We start from the raw sequence: 23,554 nt of genomic DNA on the forward strand, positions 1-23,554 counted from the left end.
TGGAATTCACAATAAACTGTGCAGACAGAAATCTGTTTATTCCTAATTTAATACTAATAGCTGTTAAAATGTAAATTTCCCTAGGGTCTTGCTAATCTATGATCTGCCGAGAGGAGCATATTGTGGATTGACATTTCTTCAAATTCAATATTAGACGTGCAGTAAAACCTACACCGATGAATTATCCAGTGAGTTTCTAATACTAATTTTTTCTTCGTTTTACAATAGCTATGTGTCAACATGACCAATGAGAAGATACACCAGTACATCAGTGAAGTGCTTTTCCTGCAAGAGCAAGCAGAATGTGTACGAGAGGGAGTTGCCATGGAAACGGTGTATTCTCCTGGTAACCACACTGCAGCCTTGGATTTTTTCTTTCAGGTAGTTTTCAGATCTATTTTACACCATGTGTATTTTTACACAGTCTCTGCATGTTAGACTGATACAAACTTTTGCCTGCAATTTCTGATTTATGAATCTGTAGAGAAGATTATGGGTCCAAAGAGACCATAGAGAGGGCTGTCATAACTGCCCTCATAGGCTGAGGGCTGACAGAGCTTTCTAACAGTCCAGGGTTGGAGAAGATGTCACAGAAACTCCTTGCCTGTACTGATTAATGTGTAATATCTGTGTATCACGCCGTGTCATTAATGCAGCTGTAGGACGGATAAGTCTGTGTTGTAAGCCTGACAGCTTCTTTTGTGCCTGAAGCTGGTTTCTGGACTATAACTTCTAAGAAGGAAGTAGCCCAAGCAGTATCCTGAAAGATCATCAATAGTTACAATTTTTGGCAACTGAAATATTATTCCCTACGTTTCCTGCAGAATTATCTGATGTGCATAGCCTTGGAGACTTACCAGAATATTTTAACCATTTTTTTTCCTTTTCTTTGTGGTGATATATGTTGCTGTTTACTAAATGACAAGCTGTGTTACTCTACAAGGAAAAACTGACATTCTAGTCCTCCTGTATAGAACGAGAAAAATCTGGTTTTCATTTCAGAAACCATCAGGCTTTTTGTCAATGCTGGATGAAGAAAGCCAATCTATTTGGTCAGTGGAACAGAGTCTTTCTAAACGCATTCAGGCTTACCTGGATACATCAGACACAAATACAGTATATTCCTCCACAAAAGATGGAAATGGTAACCTAGCCCCAAAGGATCAGGGCTCCACCTTCACTGTTATGCATTATGCTGGGAGGGTAAGTTGTCTGAATGATTGGTTTCACACAGCTAATGTAAAAGAGTAAACAAAACAAAATTCTGTATGGCTTCTCCAACTCCTGGCTATAAAACACAACTCACTTTCTAGTGATTAATTTTCAGAGGACAACTTAGAATTTCAATGCAATATCTAGTCTATAAAATCTGTAGTTTGTATCATATTGTGCAGAATTCAGGCTACCTAATTCTGGCTCCTAAATTGGATCTTCATTGTAAGCATTTCATGTAAAGGGGGGTGATTCAGATACCTCAGTATAAATTTTTAATGCCATTTTAGTTGGCTGTCACTTTGCTTTCAGATGTTGTTCCAGAACAGTACAGATTCCCGGTAGATCCTCTGCCATATATGTAGATACCTGGGATACCAGCATGCATCTGGTAAAAAAAGTAAACAAGCTTTTTGTTAATAGTCATAATGAAAATATACATTTTTTCCTTTTTTCTTCAAAATCTCAGAACATGCTATGGGTGTCTAAATATATCTGTAAAACAAGATGAATATTTCACATTTCCCCTCCTGCAACGTTCATGGAAAAGCATAATGGATTCTGTTAAATAGGCCTCTTACCTTTTTCTTTCCAATGCTCCCTCATTTTCCCATTTTCTCCACAACCATACGCAACTCAAAGCAAGCAAAACTGGTATGTGTTTAAAGGGATAATCTTTATATTTATATATATAAACTGACAGATTAGCTACTCTGATTAATCTGACATGCTGCCATTTCTCTGTGTTGAAAGCATGGTATTTAAAATGAGCTAATGAATGTAGATTGTATGGGCATAATACAATGGGGGCTTTCAGTTACCACTTTTCCAAAATTTCCACTGAAATCAGGTGAGAACATAGACTGAAGGCTGCAGGGATCAGTCTTTACACCTGAACAATTTATTCTGTGTCTGTTCACACTTTCTAAGTCACACGTAGCTGATCCCACGAGCTATCTATCCACTGATGGACTCCCATAAAAGTATTGTGCACGGCACATTTAGAAACTGTTTAGCTACTGTGCTGGGGACCGACCACAGCATGATCATATGCACTGCACTGTTTATAACTATAAGTGTTATTAGTTGATAACTTTACCTAGCAGGTTACTTTAAGCCTGAGACCTCAGTAAAGCCTGCTGTCAGGCAGAACCTAGCTTTTTCAGGATTTAGTGGCAGCACACGATACATACCTAATCACTTCAGAATTGTCTGTGGAAGACACGTGGAAACTGCAGGTGCTTTGGTATAACCAGACAACTGACACCTGGATGCTCCTCCCTTTACCTAAGCAACAGACAGAAGAGATGAGTTCGATGAACAAGAAATTGGGCAGCTATGGTAAAGTCTTTTGATTAGAATGCATATTGCAGTTCTAAAACAAATGTAACAAGTTGCTGCTGCTTATTGAGAGAGATAATTAGAGCAACCTTCCCTCACATGATTTTCTGAATAGCAAATGTAGGGGGTTTATCTGGTATGCTGCTAAAAAAATCAGTTTCAATTCAGAATGGAGATCTACATGCTTGCTAGGGTAAGAACACCAGAAAAATAACTCTGCTCCATGCCGCTAAAGGTACTAGAGGACACACTTTCTGCTATGATGAATATTTTAGGTGGGACAGATCTATGCTGTTGAACATCCAGTTAGTCGACTATTGATAGTGGGTACTCATATGAGATGTGTTCAAGGCTCGTCTCCAAGTCACCAAAAAAAAGGCTTGCTGGCTCTGTCATATCTCAAGGTAACATTCTATGCACTGAGCTCTCCAGAACAGATGAGAATGTGCATGGTTAGGCTTCCTTAACTAGATAAGATCCTTTACAGCAATATAAATGGGAAAAGGTCTATTTTGTGGCTTCTCATTTGGACATGAAGTCGATGGAGGTGTTGAATGGTGTTCTGATGCAGACAATTTTTTTCTTTCCCAATAAGAGAAATATGGTCATTATGGAAAGGATTAAAACTGTTTAGGCAGTGCTTAAATTCCTAACTTAAATACTTTGAATAATTCCCTGGAGGCTCTTCTTTCATCATAAGGCCTTCTACTTAGACTCAAATTATTTACCAAAGTTAAATGGTTTGAATACCTCCACTACTGGGACTTTTCAGTAGGAATGCGGGCACACAGTGGTTAGATAACAGCACAATGAAGATTTTGTGAAACCTATTAGCACTTAAAAGTGATAGAGTTAAGAACTGACTGTGGACTCCAGATGTCTAATTTAATTTATAAATCTGTTCTATACTTGTTAGGTAAATATTTTTTCATGGAGTTCTGTTATGATTATACAAATTTATCACAGTAGTTCTAAAAGGTTCCACACACCAAAAGACTGACATGGAAGCAGCAGCAAGGCAGCTGCATTAAAATCACAGGCAGAATAATAAGAACATTTCTTCAAAATAAAAAAGAAAAAAATCCTTATTCTCTGAAGAAGCAGTCAGTAGGAAGATTTCTTAAGATCAAAGTTTCAGGTGCCTAGTTCTGAAAGTCAAACTGTGAGTGTCATTAACGTGTGTTTTAGCCTTGCATAGTTGTTTAGATTATTTTTTTATATATATAACAAAGACATGTGGTTTGACCTTTTCCTAATAATAGTAATGCCATTTAATTTAAAAGTATGAGCAAACAGACAGCTCTCTAAGTAATGTAAATTCACACATTCTTTTGAAGTCAATGGAGATCCTTTGATTTACATTGGCCAAGGAACTATTCCAGACAGTCGGGTTGTTCTTTGCATCCTTATGACAGTAAAATGCTCAGCCCTGCCAAAACAGAAAAGTTCCTGTGCAAGTTCTTAAGTCTTCTTACTTTAATAATGATTGAGCAAAATCCTCAAAGACACCTGCATTTTTGATATCTCATGGGACTGTTATCTGACTATCACAGATTGAAATTTCCAGTGATTTATGACATGTATTTACATAAATTCTGGTGATAGCATTACTGTATTAAATAATGACACAAACTGTGTTTATTCTGAGACTAGTATGTCTTCGTAAGTTGATAAACTGAATATGAAAAACTAGGATTTTAAAAATGCTGATGCTGTTCTTTAGATTGTGCTATTACTGCATTTTGTAGACTTTAGAAGTCATTTGTGATTTATGTTTTATGAATATTATTAAAGGATCAGGCTTTTAAATATATCAAGTTTTATGGGCACTCAAAAATAAGAATTTCGTATATAAAGTAACAGTAGATTTTGGCAAGTTTTGAGAGCCTTTTTTATACTCCAATATCAATTAAATGAGTCTAAAGTAAGTGAAGTATAAAACAATCTTTCTCTGTGTCGTTACCTTCAGAGATCCCCAAATTTAAAACAAGGGGCCTTGATTTTATTTTCACAACAATTTTTCACTCATCTTAACTTCTTTGACTTCATAGAGCTTCTCATTATTTACATGAGTATAACTGAAAGACAAATCAGACCCAGAGGGTAGAAAAAGAATTACCAATAAAATGTGACAGGTAATTGAACATTACATATTTCACTTCTAGGCTTAATCATTTATATTCAGATGTCGTGTCTGGGCTGGTGTTTGTGAAGGAAGTCACAGTGAATGCAGGCTCTGTGTTAGAAGGTCAAGGCAGACATCCTGATTTCTCTAGGTAACGAAAGTTGTAACTGCAATGTAGGTCACAGCCAACATGAAACAGCTGCTACTCCGAGTCATCTAGAGCAAAAGAAAAAGCTATTATTCTGTGTTGGCCCTGGCATGAATCTTACTGCAATTTGGGTTCCTTTTCATCAGTAGTTTACGTATGTAGCTCAAAGTCCATAAAGAATTGAATTTGTACCTTTATCCAGACATCTACAGTAGCTACTTTAGCAACTCATAACTGCAGTTGTACTGGAAAATGCAGCTATTAAAAATGCTGCCTTGCTGAAGAGACCTACTTTTGTATATTTAATTGAGATTGAAAGGCAACCATTTGTGGACAAAATTGATATCTCTAACATTATATCATGAGAGAATTACAGCTGATACAGATGTGTCCATGCAGTTTTCAAGACCTCTAACATGTTCATACCTTAACATTTTGTGTCAGGATACTTGCAGGAAAATTCTTTTCTTCCACTATCAAGTCTTTGGGATTGATTGTAGCCCTGCATTATCAGGTATCACCCATTCCCTTATGTTTTATGGTCAGTAGCTTTTCTTAGGACTACATATGCCATATTATTGATCCAAGCCTAACAAACCTCAGGCTATTCCAGAAAAAGCAGTACTAAGAGAAAAAGAGAAGAGATGACGTGTCAGAAATGAAAAAAGGAAAGCATGAGGTTGAAATGAGAGGAAGAAGGCACATGAGCCTCAGAGTAATGTGTAAGGGAAAAAAACCCAAAAGAACTTGGAATCCATACTTCACTTTCTGACAGAAGCAAAACTTTAAGAAATCCGTATGTATGATATCATTCTTGGAGACCATTGATTTCTTCTTATTTTCTTTACTATTTTGGAATCAAGAAATTAGAATAAAAGAGGGAAACAATATGCACAAGTAAGCTTCTGCACACAGAAGAAATCAACACGGCGGGAGATTTCTCAGTGGAAGCTGAGAAAGAATACTGTATTACACAAATGTGACAGAATGATCCTGTGGAAGAAAGAAAACAACTTTTTCTTCATTTGTCTTGAATTTTACTATCATGCCTGCACAACACCAAGTCTGTCTTTTTCTGCATGAGCAATATGATACATTGCTCATGAACATACATGAACACATGCTTGGCAAAGGCCACGGTGAACATTACTACTTTTTCATATCAAGTATTCTATTTTATCTCCCAGTTTTAATTATGCAGCTGAACAGAATCCTACAGTGCCTTGACACATTATGAGTCTCTTCTAAGAGCTATTTAATGTCTTGCTATCTGAATGCTCTAAGACAAAAAGCTTATCTGTTCTGTTCAGGCAGAAGGTAGAAAAGAATGATTTAGATTTTGTATGACTAAAAAAATTCTAGTGGAAGGCTTTATCTGAAGGCTGTTTGACACATTTCCCTGAATACTGGCAGTCTGATCTCTTCTGGAAAAATGCTGCTCATCTGGGGCATTGCTTTGTTTCTGATGCCTGCCTAACATGAATGTCTCAGCTGCTTCTCACAGAGCCTGCATGCCTGGCAGCACCGTGAGAGGAGGGGCCCGCAGGTTCCATGCTGCATGCCGCAAGCTTGCCTTGGGGAAGCAAAGTGTTTTACGGGTGCAGTTGATCAATGCATCTGACCATCGGCTGAAACTATACTAAGAATGTGTAGTACTGAATTTCTAGGTACTTTTATTGATAACATTAATATTTTAACAAAGGGCTTCACATGAATTATATCTCTGAAGTGTGAGGAGTACTGATGGCTGTGATTTTTGAAGAATAACATTCTATCACCAAACTTTCTCGAGCACTCAAAGTTCTTTTTTGAAAGTTTATTGAAAAATTAACATATCAATAAGTAAATCAGAAACATATTATCTTAGCACAGTGCCAAGAGACACAGCTTTACCTAATAGTGGTATTTAACATACTGGTGTTCAAGACAATGAGCTATTTACGCCATTTTTCATGAAATCTGAATGATAGGTTGTCATAATTTGATCTTTCTGCAGTTTAACTTTATACTTGAATTTACAAATCAGATAAGTCCCTTGTCACTGTTTGTCTTGCCACTGTTTTGATTTATAGGACTGTAATAAACCGATCAGACTTAAAGACCAACTTCTTTGCTCTATAAACCAGTGCACATAATGTCCTTTAAGTGCAGATCAATGTCTGTTCCATTTCTCAGCTATGTGCATTTCAGAAATACCTCTCAGCTGTCAGCTCACCTTCACCAAGGCAGTCTTCACTGAAATGCCTTATATATCCCAGGCAGACTCTGAAACTGAACTTCTAAATCAAAAGACAAAAGGAGATGGATTAATCAATAAGGATGCTTTCATTTTCTTTATTTTTTCCCCAGGCTGAATCCCCAGACATAACAATCAAATCAGTCTAGTCTAAGCTAAACCAAGGCCTATAAAGGTTACTTGACAAAGATTCTCTTTTTCACACAGACAAGATAGTTGTGCTTTTCCTCCCTTTCTCTCTCTCTTTCTTTAAGTACACTTTATATTTGAACTTTCACTTCCAGGAGAAAATAACACAGCACTTTCTTCCACCCTCCTACTTTATTTCTAAATATCTGCTGTTTTCAATATGCTACTATTTCTATCACAGTGTTAAAATGAGACTTTACAGACTATATAAAATTATTTACCTCACTCATTGTTAAGACTTGTTTTGGGAGGGTGAGAAGCCAAGTGATCCTAATAAATAATGGCACATTCAAGCATTTAAATGATATTGTTCACATTTAACTACTGGCAGAAAATTAACAACTGCAAGTGACCCTCTGTGCACTGAAATTGTCCCTGGACATGTTTTCAAAAATTTCTCTTTGAAGTATCTGAACTGATCATATGCAAAACTGACCTTCTGAGTTACATTTTGTTATTAAATAGTAAAATTTTCCCTTTTAACTGTGAATGCAGTCAGATCAACCTTAACATTCCAGGTGGTATTTTCCTAGCTTGTTTTAGGGTTCCTACTGGATCTGCCATTAACCATGACTGCATTTGGCCTATTGCAAGATATGAAAACAAAAAAGAGTATTTGATGTAATTGATGAAAATTATGTGTAAAGGTGGCCCTGTCCATAAAGTATGTTGGGAAACCCAACAAACTTAGATAAAAACCTTTACCGAAGTCCGATGTTATGAGGTGAGATACTTCAGAAGAGAAGATGTGCAATGGAGTGGCTTGAGGATAATTAATGAAGAGGCAAGAGTATGTAAGAAGAGAAGAATGTGCAGTTCCCAAAGGTAGTTCTGTGCACATTTGATGGGTGAGCCTCCTGTTTTCTGGGTGTTGGTTTTTTTACCTCTTACTTGTATCTACTAGTTCTCATGATAATAAAACCAGTTATACCAACTTAAATGACCAGACAACAAAGGTTCAAAACAAATACAATTAAGTATATATTTTTTTTGCATAGCTAGTAACTAGTGAAACTCCTTGCTACAGAGTGTTACAGGTGCTGAAAATGGTAATGATTCTGGAAACTCAAGGAGGAAACATCAGGCAACAGATATATTTAACACAAAGATGAGATACAGCCTACAGATCAAGAACTCCCTCATGGTCAGATCCCCGGAAGCTGAGAGGGGAACTGCTAGGAGGCACAGTGGAAATATTCCTCAATATTTTTCACTAAATATCTAGGACTTGGCCTTCCCAGTTATCACTGTTACGCTCTCTTCCTTTCTGAACTTAAATCAAGAAGAAAAGCAAATTAAATCCCTTTCTTGTTTTAATGAAATAAAATGCAGTGTGGATCTGCATACGATTTTCTTTTCTAGTAATAGTTCAACTAGTTCAGGTAGTATCTAAAGATCTTGTTGACAGAGACACATAGGATTACATACTGTCTGCCCCAAAGAGTTCATCACATGAAGTAAGATAGAACAAACAGCTGCAATAAATAAAGTGAGAATAAGGAGTACGTTTTATAAAACAGGAACTACATCTAAGCAAGTGCACATTTCCTCTCTGAATCATGTAATATTTGTTTGGGTTTTGTCTCCTCAGAATAACTATCCACTGTGCCTGAGTTCCAATCAGTGCAGAGTTTTGGACAGGTTTACTTTAGAAACCCAGTGGAAGAGGACTGAGGAAAATATATGTACTTTAGGCAAAGTGCTATGTAGGTTGGCATCTTGGATAAGGGCAGGATTAAATGAACAAAATTGGCAGCTAGAAGAGGACTTCTTTCTTTTTCTCTTTTGTGGGACTGGCAGTGGATATGGAACCCTAGAATGCTGTTTCATTGGGTCAGTTTTCATGTGTTTAGGCAGTGAATTGATTTACCAAGACTATGGGAAAACTGCTAGAGAGTTACGAATTTCTTCAGAAAAGGGAGTCCTGCTAACTTTCATGCATTTTATGTGATATGATAGGTGTCTTGTGAATATAGTTATAGAAGTTGGTGATGTATTATACCAGCAGCAGGACTGAAACTTCTCTCTGTTGCAATCTAGGCACTTAATCATAATATAGTATCTCCCACTGCTATACTTACCTACTCTTCCCACCAATACTAACTCTCTTCTTCTAATTTAGTCAAAGCCTGAAACACTCAATTAGGAACTGGCATTGTGGATTTGTCAAATAAGTTCTGTTAATTATCTTTTATGGACCAGTATGGTAGAACATTTACTTTAAGTACACTAAAAGCATTTAATAGTATACTTAAATTATTCTAATAGTTTGCTAACTATGTTGTATGTTCTTAGGAGATGCAATTAGAAAATTATATAACGTTGCATCTGTCATGGAAAAGAATGTAATTCTATTGTTATACCTTTTCTATGTCAGATGCCATACTAATTACATCATTTGACAATTACTAACTATAACAGATTATACACATCCAAGTCATGTAATCTCTTTTGTGAGTATGATAACATTACATAATTGTCAAATGACCCAATGGAAAACAAAATTAATGCTCTGATTAGTATTACTAATCTTAATTATATATTTACAGGTTTATTAAATATACAAGGAGAAAATTTCACCAAATATCTAAGGGGCTTAGTATAAAGATCCAATAAAAAACTTTAAAAAGGCTTTAGATGGAAACATGGTCCCAAGATAAATAAAACCAAACTGTATTCTAAGTTCCTATTAAGTGTCTGCCTAATCCTGGAGGTAATACAATCTTTTTCTTCCTTTTTAACTTACAAATTCCTTTTGGAATTTATACTACCATGCAAGACAGAGCTGTTCATATCTAAAGCCTTTAATTGACTAGCTGCTTGTCATCCATCCCCATAAAAAAACCCACAAAAACAACAACCAAAACCTGAGCTTAGTGACTGCGGTTTTGGTCTTAGTGCTGCCTTTCTATACAGCATCTTCTGGGATGGGCTTAGTGTTAAAATGACCACTTGGTCGTATTTCTTCATTTCAGATGTACCCTTGGGAACTCTGGCTAAAGCCTTGGGTCTGGCTTACTCTTCAGAGTGCCCACTACATGTGTTAGAGTTTATCTGCAGTCAGATGACAGATGGAATGATAATCCAGCTGTCTGTTCTTGAGATTATGACATCAGGCAATTAAATTTATTCAAAATCCTTATTTGCATAGTTGTTAGAAAGGTAAATGGGATTTGTACATAACCTATAGACTGAACTTGCCTCCAAAGAATGTATAAATGTCTGGAACTTGTCTTGACTGTGAGCTGGGACTCAGATTGCTCTGTGAGTGTTTTGTTGTGGTCAGCATAGACAGGTTCCCATTAACAAGGAGATCTGTGATCTGGAAGTAACTTGCTCATCCTACAGTGAAAGTGATGTTTAAGTCACTGCCTTCTACTCTGCACTACATTTTTGACTCAGTCTTACATTGTTGAACTGTTTCAGAATTGGTCTGATGAAATTTCAGTATACTTGCAGAGACACACTATTCAACAACTAGTTCCTCTGGTTAGTATTGTTGGCATTAAGAAAGGAGCAAAAGACCCTACCTGGTGCCAGCCTTTAACTGTTGAGTGGAAAAAAACATAGATTCATCTCTGCTGCTGTAGGATTTTTAAAAGATGCATTGATCATTACTAATGATGTCACAATATTTTATTATAGGTTACTTACGAGTTTGCTGGTGCCATAGAAAAAAATAAAGATTCCCTTTCACAAAATCTCCTATTTGTAATGAAAAGTAAGTAAATGGTTTTGTGGTTGCTGTTGTTGCTAGAAATCAAGATATTATGATTTGAATTTAATTTTAATTTTAGTTTTCAGAGGAATGTATATGCATTTTATTTCCAGTAAAAGTCACCCTCATCTTTTTAGAATATGTACTCATTGTTTGAAATTTGCTCTAATTTAGAAAGCTTTTAAAATTCATGAACATCAAGCTTCTTCATCATGTGATGTGATGTAAAGAACGAGAAAGTATAGTTTGATAGATGAGTATGACTTAAAAAAAACTTTGGGGATGAATTAAAAAAAAAAAAAGAAATCCCAGAAAATAGGGAGCTTCCAAAATCATAGAGTCTGCAGTGGGATGCACTTCACTGCTTGAGGACCTTTCTAAAAGCAGGAACTTGTGGGCGTTCTTACGTTTTTCAATGAATAGTGAATGCAAAATTAAATATCTTTCCATATGCATATTGTATAATTATGCCTAATAATGATGCATCCCAGTTTATTAATTAATGATTCATAATTAGATAATTAGAAACCTCTATCATTTACCTTTTCTGTGAAGAAAACCAAAACATTTTCCTCAGGGAAATGTCAGTGTACCCCAAGATGTAATTTGTTTTTTCTCAAGCCACTGCAGAGTCTTTCACTTAATATATTATCTACTTACATTTCTGTCCATAGAAACAGAGGTCTTCTGAACCTTATATTTGGCTTCTAAATCATCCCCACTGTTACAATATTTTGGGTTTTTAGCAATTTTACCATTAAATTAGGTAAACTCCCTAGCAACATAATTGATGCATTTTAAAGGCAAAGAACGTACATTAAGGAGAAGAAAGAGATGGAAGAATTGATCTTGAATATAATCTTACTGATTATAGTTTTAGAGACATTCCAGTTCTTACTACTTGGAATTTACATGATAATCTGCCAAAGAGTGTAAGAATGTATGGCAACTTCCATTATGTTCTACAAGAGGAAGTATTCTTCCATTCTCTCCCATAGTCTCCTTTTGTGCTTTCATTGCTGTTTTGTGTAATCAGCTTTGCAACAGTTAAAAGCGAAGAATGGAGGACTGGCCTGTATATAAAATGTTTTATATGCTAAAAGTGAGTGTATATACAATTAACAAGTCATAATAATAACAACGATTATAAATAATGGAAAAATTCTGAAGGTAGGATATTTGCAAGCATGTAAGTCAAATTTAAGGGCTACAGTCCTGTTTTAAGTGACATAGGCTTAAAACCTGTTGATTGTCAGTGACATATTTCCTTTAAGGTCAGTTTCATAACTTATGTAGGCATATACCTTAAGTGCATGCCTTCTTTGATTTTTATTGATTTTAATTTCCTTAATCAAAACATTTAAATATGCTAACAACATGTATTTGCATATACATGTAAGAACGTGGAATGTACCTGTCCAACAAATAAATCAGGAGTATCTATTGACCTAGATTTTATCTGTTTTAATTTGAAGAACATAATTTTAATGCCTTTCCTAATGCTGCTTATAACATTTATCCATAATTTAAAAATATGGAGGTTTACTATGTCCACTGATTGTGCTGAAATTGTTTCAAATATCAGCTTTAGTATCTTCCTCATAATTTTATATTTCCTTTTAAGTAAGGAATAGTAATCTGCACATAAAAAGGGAAACAAATCTATTGCATTTAAGCATCTAGTAATATACCTTTAGACAGCTAATAAAGAGCAAACAGAGGATTTCTACCTGCTGTGCTAAACTTAATGATGTTATTTATGATGTTTATCCCATTCATCTTTCTGGGGTTTTGTTTGTTTTATGCATGAGGAGTATGATCATAATGCCAGTTTGCTAGTTCTTAAAATACAGTAGTACAAATTAAGAATGGTTAAGGATATATCACACAACAGGTTTTTAATGCTTATTGGTGCTGTGGAAGTACAAGCAGCATGTAATTACCATGTTCATCTTAAAAAGCCCATGCCCATTATCTCATAAGGGAAAATTTAACTGAAATTAATATAAAGTATCCTATCTGTCTTAAATTTTAAAAACACCTCTTGGAAGTGTATTTCTTTTGTACTAATTATCACCACTGCATCAAACGTATGTATGGCATTTTTTTCTGTAAATGTTTGTAAGTGTGGTCTTGATGTAGAGAAATGTGAACCCAGCTTGCTACACTTCTGTCCTTCACTTTGCCTTTTGTTTTTTCTTATCCCTTCCCATATTGTGTTTTATAGAACTCTTTTTTTGGTGCAGTGAGTGTCTATAATTTATTTCTGTCAAGTGCGTGATCATTTGTAAATGCTACATGTTAGGTAAATGTTGTGCAATATGCATTTCTTGTATTGCTTCGATAGATGGATAAATTTGGAATCTGTAATGGAATAAAAATCAGAGGTGATTATCACATAAGTAATTAAGTTTAGACAGATCACAGTCCAAAAGGTTATGTTTTCTGCCCTGTTTTGTTCATCACAGGACCTGAACATGTTTGAAAACAGATCCTTAGCTATTGAATACTCTTTAATAACTAACTTAATAGTTTATTGGTTTGTCCACTTGCTTTCAGTTTACTTATTTAATTCGATCTCCTATTGTATGTATTTTTACTTCCAAATACATTTAATTTTCTAACTTGTATTTCATCTTCATGAATTAATTTCTTCTTTTTTTCCCAGCCAGTGAAAATGTAGTTGTCAATCAGTTATTCCAGTCCAAGCTGACACAAACTGGATCACTTGTTCCTCCATATCATTCCCTTAAAATTAAAGGCTGCAAAGCATCTTTTCTCAGTAAAAAATCATCAGTAGCCTGTGCAAGTGGAGAAGCAAAGAAATGTGTTGAGCTCAGCAAGGTAAGAATTTAGGACTCTTTCTGCTCTTTGCTCCTTTAAGATTTTTCTCAGTCACTTTGTCATTTCTGAAAGCTCCTTGTAGAGCTTGTACATTCCCTGTAGTCATTAAACTATTAAAATAATTTAGTACTGAATTTAAACACTAAAGCAATAATGAGAGCTAACAGGTTATAATTTACTAACATTAATAATACTGGTTCAGGAATCTCTTTCTTGGACTCTCTGAGCAGAAGGTTGGGCAAGATGATGAGGTCCCTTCAAGCCAGATTCAGTCCATGATTTTTTGGTTCCAGGGCTTAGCAGTGGATGGAATATTATTGACTTTTTGCTCTATAGGAACATTTCTTTATTTTGTCTCCTTGGCTGAGTTTATGATGAATAGTTAAGTAAATTAAGACATAGGAAGCACAAAAATTAAACCCCAATGTCTTTATTGTGTTAACCTGAGAAGATTTCTGGTTTGCAAAAGATAGTTTGTGTGGTTTGGTGTGAAGATCAGCCTCGTACATTTTGGCAAACTTTGTTATTTTAAATGGTCACATGCATGTAAATTTTCCCAGTTAATTTGAAATCAAATCAAACTCTCCCCATTTCTGAACCTGTCTCTTTTTCTGCTAGCTATGTCAGCCAAAGAAGTTAAAAAACAAAACAAAACAAACAAAAAAAAAAAAAAGAAAAGAAAAAAACCACTAAAAACAAAAGGAGAGAAACTTGGGAGGCTATCAGAAAATTAATTGTTCATGTCACACAGAACATTTCTCTTTTGAGGAGAAGTAACATGATTTCCTGAGTCCATTCTTGTCAGAGTGTTGGAATTCCTCCTTCTTCTGGAAAAGAAGCAACCAGTTCTCACAATACATCAGCTGCCTCACCAGGCTTCTTGAATCTTACAACTCTATTTTTGGCTTACAGCTGCATAAAATTGATTCTGTCATGGGATTAAGGAGCCCGCTCTCATGTGTCATTGCGGGAGGCTTTATGCAAGTACATCCACAGAATAGCAATGGGACTTTCCCTATAGCCCCCCTGCTGATAGCAGCATAATTCCTGTCTACTGTTCTTGTCAGTAATCTCAGTGGAAAAAATTAAGTTGAAATGAATAGTGTTGGTTTAAGGCTATATTTAGCAAACAGCTGAGGCATCACAAGGTGCCTTTAGGTGCCTTTCCACTATAGTAACAGCTTCCTAGAGGAAGCTTCCTAAGGCTGTGAAAAAGATCCTAGTCCCATACATGGAAGGAAGTATGAAAAGCACATCTAAGTTAGAAGCCTAATCAAGCCAGGGGGAAACACCACACAGCTGGGATCTCTGGAACGATGAGGTTTTTGACAAGTCTAGAATAGCTTTTAACCTGAAGTTACTCTTTTGAGAGATAGAAAACATATTCAAATTCCTTTGGGAAGTGTGATAAATTAAGTCAGAAATTCCAGATTCAGTGAGAATGCTCTAAACTTTTAGGTATTAGGTGGAAGGTGGGAAGAACTTCATCCTTCATCGGGCCATAGAGACAAGGATGGCTTGGCTTCTCAAAGGTAGACTTTGAGAAGAGCGGTGCAGGTGAGACAGAACTTAGTTTGTAGATACTAAGCTGGCCTAATTTGAGGAAGATACTGTGCTTCCCTGTGGGATGGAAGCAGAACTTTAGGTATCTAAGTTGTTCCAGTGGCAAAAAAGAGGCACTTGCTATTTTGGACTAGGTACCTGATGCAGGAACTGGAAGTGGGTAAGTACTCTAGATTCTTTCATGGATCAAGCTCACATCTATAACTTTAGTGTCCCAAGTAGTTTCTTCCTATTTCCAGTATAGCCTTGAAAATCCACTGTCATGGGCTGGAATAATGTTGGGTTTGTTATTTTGATGTTTTTGTAATTGGAAATGCAATGTAAGGGACATTTTCTTTTCAGCTTAGAATCAAAATGACTGCATGCTGGAAAATCATAATCACTGAATATTTCTTGAAGTTTATCCTGAGGGTAAAGGCAATAAAAAGGAAAAGATTAAAAAAAAAAAAAAAAAAAAAAGGAATGGGGAGGGGGAGAAAGAGGGATATTAAGACAAGAATTATTCACCAGAGACTAGCATTCCTTTTATATCTGAAATTTGAGTTGTAACATGCATCATACTGTAAGCAGTGAGAAATGCAAAATGGATGGTTGCTGTGTATGGGTAGTCATCTGGACTCCACCATATCCAGGAAAGACAAGTAGACACTTTTAGAGGTCAGATAAGAGTTTCTTGTGACTCCCCTCCCTTTTCAGCTTGTCATCTGCAGTTCTAGCTATTTGCTAGGTTGTATAATTAGAGATTTCTCTGTGTATGACCATGTATCTACCAGTTTACCTTTCCATAAATGACTTTTTCCTTATTTTGAGCATTCTGTCACAGGTGAGTATGGTCTACCTCTGTGAACTCACAACTCTACTTGTAGTAGGGTCCAAGAGAGATGTGCATCCATCCTAGGAGAGACATGAACAGATCTAATAGCTGACTAGTATTTTAGAGCATATAAGGGGTCATAGGAATTTGGGAATGTCAGCTCAGGTCTCTGTGACTTATGAAGACTGTGTCCCCTTTTCAAGTAAAGTAGACTATATCTTCACTGATACTTTCACAACTCTCTCTCTTGCTCCCTTGTTTTTCTGTAATCTTTTCTAAGTAAATAGTTCGGTCCTGTTGCCTTCCTCTTGCTTCCTATGGAAGAATCAGTGGGTTTCAGGGTTCATGCAGCAGAAGTCTAGTCACGTGAATGCACATCATTAACGGAAGGCTTTTCTTTCCATTGACTTTACATTGTTTCTTTTTATGAACACATTGCTTTATTGTGTTAGTTGAAGAACTCATCTATTGCAAAGCTTTTGGTATGTCTTCCAGATATAGAAGCTTTAAAATATTCTGCTGGGAAAGAGATTTTTTAGGAGGAGGTTTTACCTTCCTAACAGAGATTACAAAGTTATATATGTGTATTTTTTTCTGTGAATTAGAGGTACAAGATTTTTCAACATAAAGCTGTATATTAGAGGTTAGTAGAGAAGTACAGCTTCAGTGATATAGTCGTGTTCCGTAGCCCATAGCTGAAGATGTACAAGTTTGGAGAGTTTGAATTAAATTCATACTTTGCCTTTGCCTTGTTTCCTTTCTTCTCTTTCCCTCATTGTGAACCGAACACTTCTTTCCCATGGGAGGAAGTATTTAACACAGGAGAGCAGGCAGGAACTTGAGCATCCAAAGCGTTGTTCCTGGCTCTTGCACTAACTCAGGAAATGGTCTTGAACTAGTTACTTAATCTGTTGAGAGGACAGGACTGAGAGCATTATCTGTTAAGGGGAGGAAACTATTTTGGTTATATTCCTCAATCATTTTGTAGACTGGAACTGAGAAGTGTCAATAGGCATGCTAGTGGTTCTTTTTATGAGAACACCTGAAGCAAGCAGATCTCTTTTACTTTACTGTTTTGAATTTGGGGATGAATTTGCCCTTAAAAGCTTATTGCATCCTAGTAAGTAAGATTTGAAATAATAAAGAGCTCCAAAGTTTAGTATAGTGAGTAGAGAACTGCTTGCACTGCAATTCTGTGTTTAATGGAGTTTGGCTTGAGGGGGCCAAGCTGAGGAAGTGTACACTTTTTTGATGCAACTGGAAAAAGACACAAGTAGGCCAGAACATGCTGACTTGATAGCAAGGGAGTTTTATGGGGTAAGTGGACTGGAGAACGGCAATGGAAAAATCAGAGGTAAAAAAAGCTGTCATTGATACAGAGGTTTGAATCTAAGAGTTTGACCAAATAATGGAATTCAATAATTTTGCCAGCCTTCCTGCAGAAAGTTTAACAAAACCACCTAATTTCTGGGACCACTTTTAGGATGAGGACATTTTAATCTCAAAGATAGGAAGAAGAACATTAAAAAATAGATTTGTTTCCCACTCCTAACTAACTCTGATGTAAAGGATGACATCGGTTCTAATAAGATACAAAGTTATTGACAATTTATGTCTATAATGCGTGAAAATGGGCTAAAAAAGAAAAGAAAAAAAGGTTAACTGCATTCCTGTGTGCAGGAAGAAAAAGGAAGGTGTTTTTAGTATTAAAATTCATATTGTTGTTTTGCCTTCAAGATTTTTTAAAATTATCTGTGCTTAGATTTACTCAGTTAAACATCTGCCAAAAACATAAGAAACCTTTTCAGAGAGTTACAGAATTATGCTACTTATAGGCAGACTGTATGGGATACTTAACTTCATGAGTCCTGCTTCTGCTATAGAGTTCCAGATCACATTGCTTTGCCCAGTTATTTGGAAAAGGTCTTTTAACTTCCCAATGGTATACATCTGCTTTTGAAATTAAAACTTTCTTGCTAGTCATGGCTCTGATATTTACCCACTTTCCCAATTCTTTCTGAAACTCAAAACATTGTCTATGGCATACTGTTTGTATAAATGTTTGCCTTTGTTAGTAAATTGTGTAACAGTGAAAATGAAGATTTACTGCCCATCTTGAGCTAAAGGTATTGTGTTTGTGCTTTTCTTCCCCACAGCTTTTGAAAAAGAAAGGAACATCCTCATTTCTTCAGAGACTGGACCGAGGGGGCCCAACCACTGTGGCAATACAGCTCAGGGTTAGTGAACATCTTCTGGACAGAAATTTACAACAGCAACAGCAAAAAAAAAAAAAAAAAAATAAAGGCAGGATTAGTCTTTACAGATTGCAATGGAAGAAAGAAAAATCGTGTGCTTGAGAAAGCCACTTGCATGGCCACGTCAAGCTTTTTGAGAAAAAGTTTAAAAGTTAGGAAGAACATACTTGTTGAGCAATTGACCTTGCTTCACAATAATGATTGATAACTGATTTTTTTCCCCCACAGAAATCACTCACAGATATTATTGGGAAACTGCAGAACTGCACGCCACATTCTGTTCATTGTATAAAGCCTAATAACTCCAAGTTGCCAGATACTTTTGACAATTTTTACGTGTCTGCTCAACTGCAGTATATTGGCGTTCTAGACATGGTCAAAATCATACGACATGGATATCCAATACGTCTCTCTTTCACAGACTTCTTGTCAAGGTAAATTCTTTTAAGTTGCATAAAAACTTTTTATTACATACAGTACAAAGCCACGTCATGTTCTGGTAGTTCTTGCAGTGTTTTGCTGATGAGTCTTTCAGACTTTCTTCAGAGAAAAATCGTGTCTGCCAGGAAGGGGTGTAGGCTTGTTATTTTTTAATTGAAGAAGCCATGAACTTTGTGGAAATATATTTAACAAGATCATCAGCAAAACGTATCAATTTAAAAAATATAACTTCATAAAATATTTAAGTTTTTATAATTTATCCTATTTATACAATTTATAAAATACAAAATATTGCATGTTGTCTCCAGGTAATTAAATAGCAGAAGGAGAAATAGTGTAATTTTTCAAATTTATCAGTGTAGGTGACATGGGTTCAGTATTTGTGTTTCATATGCTAGGGTTTGTTTCTGCATGATGATGATGAGTTGTTAATGCTCATACTACAACTCCATTTTTATTGTTGTTAGAAACGAGTGAAATTTTGAATTAATGTGAAAAGACAAAAAGATGTGTGTCACTGCTTCTGGCTGAAGGCCAACTCTTTTCCCCCATCACCGGTTCAGTTTTGGGGTTTTGGCTCACTCATCTTCTCAAATACTTCAGCAAAGAGAGAGTGCCGTCTTGTACAAGAGATGTTTGGTTAGCAGTCTCATGCACTCAACACACTTTCTTCCTCTCTGCGTGTTCTACTCCTTGACTGATATATTGAGTAGTCGTGATCTGACCTATGTATTATTTTACTTCTGTAAACCAACATGAGATTGTCAGCTGCTTACACATATCTGAACTGCCTTCTTGAAAAAGTTGTGGATGTTAAATTACTGCTTGGACAGAATAATATTCTCTAGTAATTCTGTAAATATTTCAAAAGTGCAGGAGTATAGGAGTTTATAATCCCACATGGTTCAAAAGTAAGCCCTCTGTGTCATACCACATTGCCTGCAGCATGAATCCAGAAGTGCAGGCTGGTTGAGGAGAAGTTGCATATAATGGGAGATTCGAAAAAGTAGGTTGCTTTCATATTCAGAAGTGGCAGAGGCAATCTTTATATGGGCATTTCTATATTACTGAATTGAACACTTCAAGGGACTATTACACGAGCACAAAACCACAGTCTTTTCTACTGTTAAATCCTTACAATGGTTCCTGGCAGGGATTTGGTTCTTGCCACCCAGGTTTTCTCACTTTCCCAGATACAGGCTTAAAGTTAGCACAGGCCTGGGACCATTTGTGGTGGTCAGGGTAAAGGTAGCTGCTCTCTTTTGAAGGATAAAGGAGAGTAACCATATCTCAAAGGTCATTTTATTCCCTTGGCTTCAGTGCCAGAGGATGACACCATGCATGTTCACTCTAACATATAGGCATGTTGTCTTTTTTTGAGAAACTTTACTTAAAAATATAATTAAAAAAATGTCTGAAGATTCAAATGTAATTTCAGTCTTTTTCCTCCACTCCTTCAAGTAAGTCCCAAAGACAAATTTTTACCTAAAAGTCTAGAAGACATCTGGTGTCTCACAATAAATATTTATTTGGAGTAACGATAGTAAAACAAGAATAGCAACAAAATTTAACGATATGATGCCAGCAACATTTATGGTATTATTTTAAAATGTTCTAGTTCTGATACTGTCCAGCTTTATCCCTTTTCCTCCACAATAAATTTTCTTTATAGGTACTTTGCAGCTGAGCCCCTGTCTTTTTACCTGTTTGGTCCAGGTCCTGATAATTGTATTATTATACATAAAATGAAACAATGGTGGGGCTAGCATGGTATCACTGAAAATGAAATTCATTTTATAATATTCCCTTGCATATACTGTGAACCTACTCAGAAGTTAACAATAACCACTCTGCGTACCTCTCTTGACACTACTGATTTTTAGATTTCTGTACAAATAGGAACACAGAGCTCTTGGCCTAGCGATACTGAAAGAAACCATCAGCATTGCAAAGCTGTTTACAGTAGCCATTCCTGTCACAGAGGCCAAAGTTTATCTTACTTTGAACAGTAAATTCTTCACTTTACTCACCATGACAAATTAACCTTCATATTAACATTCAGTGTATTTGGATAATTCTTTTCATTTCAAATAGTGTAAGCATGTGGCTATTTGTTCTGTTGTTGGCTAAAAAGTACAAAGTTTTTAGCAGAAATGGTAGTATTAGATTGCAGTTCAAAAGTACTATCATTTCTTAATACTGTACTTTTTTAGCCAATAAACTATAGGTAAAAAAGCGTAACGAATTACTGAATTCAGAGATTATATACTACCTTTTCAAAAAGTCTTCTAAAAAACTGTCGCTTGTACTACATTTCTATATTTCCTCAGTGATTGGACAGAATGGTTTTGGAAACTGGATAATTAGTTTTGGTGATATCCTTGTAAACTGGCTTTGCTTTGTTGGCTGTTCAGCCTACCTCCGGTTTTGTCCTGCTATTCATTGACTGGAATGAGAAGTGATTTTGTCATATTTCCATATATGCTTATAGGGCTGAAGTTAGTAGACTTTCTCACATTTCAATTTTTTGTTTCCTTTGGTGTCAAACTGGTATTTCTAGTGTTCTAGTGGGAAAAATGGTATCTTCTCTATTTCTGCAATTGTTTTTCTTGCATCATGACTCTTTTACTTCTTTTGCATGGTTCAGAATGGTTTGTGGTTTCCAGCCCCTGCGTGGGCAGCAATGGTTGCATTGGTATGCATTCAGGAAGACTGAGCATAGACACTGAGCTGGAGTGCAATGGCTTTGCAAGAGCTGCTTCTTGCAAAACAGTCAGGACGCTGCACAAGAGTATAAACCTATCTCCCTGAGGTACTGGTTATTATTCTTCAAGTTGCTGAAGGGAGAAAAAATGGCATCAACTTAGATTGTACTTAGGGTCCTTCAGTCCCAGACCAATACAAATACCATACAAACAGGTAAAATGTAAAATGTAACATGTCAATTATTACAAGCAGTGGTCACAACAGGCCACAATGATACTGGTGTGTGTGTGAACAGACTCCATTCTGAGCTGTCCTGGAATCAAAAAGAAAAGGAAGAAAACAAACAAACAGGAAAGTATTGCTCTAGAGATGGAACGTTAGAAGCTTAGTTAAAACCTCGTAATCAAGGCAGGATCATGAGCAGAAGTAGGATCTGAAAGGTGATGAAGACTTGCTGATTACCTTCGAGTACAGAAATATATACCAACTGACAGGACCTCTACTTTTTGTGGTATTTTCACATCTGGAAGGAGCCTTTATATTCAGAAGTCTAGGGATACAATACAGCTCTATTGCAGTGAATGAAGATGATACTCTTTTATTGTCTTTTTTCTTTTTTTTTTCTTATTTTAGTAGGTAATAAGTGTATTTGTTTAATATACTGATTACACTGAGGTGGGAGAGGGGGAGAAAAATCAAGGAACAAAATATAAGGGAAGATGAAGGAATTCTTCTTTATTCACTGTAGGAAGCTGTAAACAAGTGAATGGTCTTACTAAGTGCTCTTAGTGGGCTGAAAAAGTTTAGTCTTTCTATGGCTTGCCCCAGGGGGCAAAGGAATTAATCCCTATTACTCTGGGGAGAAAAAGCTTTGTAGCTGACAACAGTGAAACACAGAGAAAGAAAGAAAAAGTGGAGGATTTCCATCTCTTAATGAGAATAATTAAATTTGCCTATAGCTTAATTTTTTCTTGAATGTTTTTTAAGGAATGGAAATACAAGTAATTTTTCCTTTATTCTTTCATGCTCTGCTGTGTCATTGTTTGCAAATCCTAGATGCTAGTGAGGACTCTTGATTTTCGTGCAGTTTTCTCTTTTGAAGAAAAGAGTTTCCTCCCCATTGGAGTCATGTTAACTATCAATTTGACAGCGTGGCCCCAAAGAGAGGAAAATAGGCCTACAGATGTAAAACAAAAGATATCCTGCTATCCTGATATAGTTGATGTGTGACACTGTGAACTATCAGTCCAGGAACGATAAGACATAGAGGTAGAAAAATGTGTCTCCAGATGGGTGTCTTTAAGTTTTACACATAACTGTAAGCTTTTCACCTTCAGTTTGTGTCTTGGAGTCCTGATGGGCTGTTTCAGTCAATGGAGCCGTGTAGTTTGCACCTTGGCTCGGCTCAGCTGCAAAGTGTTTTATAGTAGTGATGCAAGGAAATCTTGTTTTTCTACAGCTGAATGTACTATGCAGATCTCCAGGGCTCACCTGGCTTGAGAAGTAAGGGTATTAATGGTAGGTCTGAAAGCAGTGTGCAAAATCAAAGAGAATTTGTGGCCTGGATCCCAACTTGGATTCCCAAAAGACAGTGAATTGCTACCCTCCTCTGCCTTCCCTGTAGTTTTCATTTATTTACTTTTAGGGTCTTCCTTATCATATAGGTAATGTGGTCCAAGGTTAAAAAAAAAAAAAAAGCAAAAAGCTGGTTTTTTTGCTAGCTAATAAAAAGATAGAATGTTTGAATTAGGGGCCTTTGTGGTGAAGATATAGAATATCAGAAAACCTGGATGTTTTATCAGTAATACAGACAGTATCTTAATTAGATGAATTTGAATAGATTTCTATTAATATCTAATTAGAGATTAATATAACTGGTCTTTAGCATATGAGTCACATTTGAACTCTTACGATGGCTAAAGAAAGATAGCAGCTAAGAAAAGGTCATGTTTTGCAGGAGCA

The 23,554-nt window shown here is 36.1% G+C and overlaps 1 protein-coding gene across 2 annotated transcripts in view; it reads left to right on the forward strand.

Annotated features, from left to right (window-relative positions):
- MYO16 (myosin XVI) overlaps positions 1-23,554 on the forward strand; it is a 405,668-nt gene that overhangs the window by 298,573 nt on the left and 83,541 nt on the right. The window contains exons 22-27 of one of the 2 annotated variants that reach the window (XM_040584517.1): positions 229-381; positions 1,003-1,203; positions 10,897-10,972; positions 13,638-13,813; positions 18,347-18,427; positions 18,674-18,879. In XM_040584517.1, the coding sequence (XP_040440451.1) occupies positions 229-381; positions 1,003-1,203; positions 10,897-10,972; positions 13,638-13,813; positions 18,347-18,427; positions 18,674-18,879 (893 nt within the window). The remainder of the gene's footprint in view (positions 1-228; positions 382-1,002; positions 1,204-10,896; positions 10,973-13,637; positions 13,814-18,346; positions 18,428-18,673; positions 18,880-23,554) is intronic. The other variant, XM_040584516.1, reaches the window with a different exon arrangement.

This window comes from Falco naumanni, chromosome 2 (genome assembly GCF_017639655.2).
Source record: "Falco naumanni isolate bFalNau1 chromosome 2, bFalNau1.pat, whole genome shotgun sequence".
Classification (NCBI taxonomy): Eukaryota; Metazoa; Chordata; class Aves; order Falconiformes; family Falconidae; genus Falco; species Falco naumanni.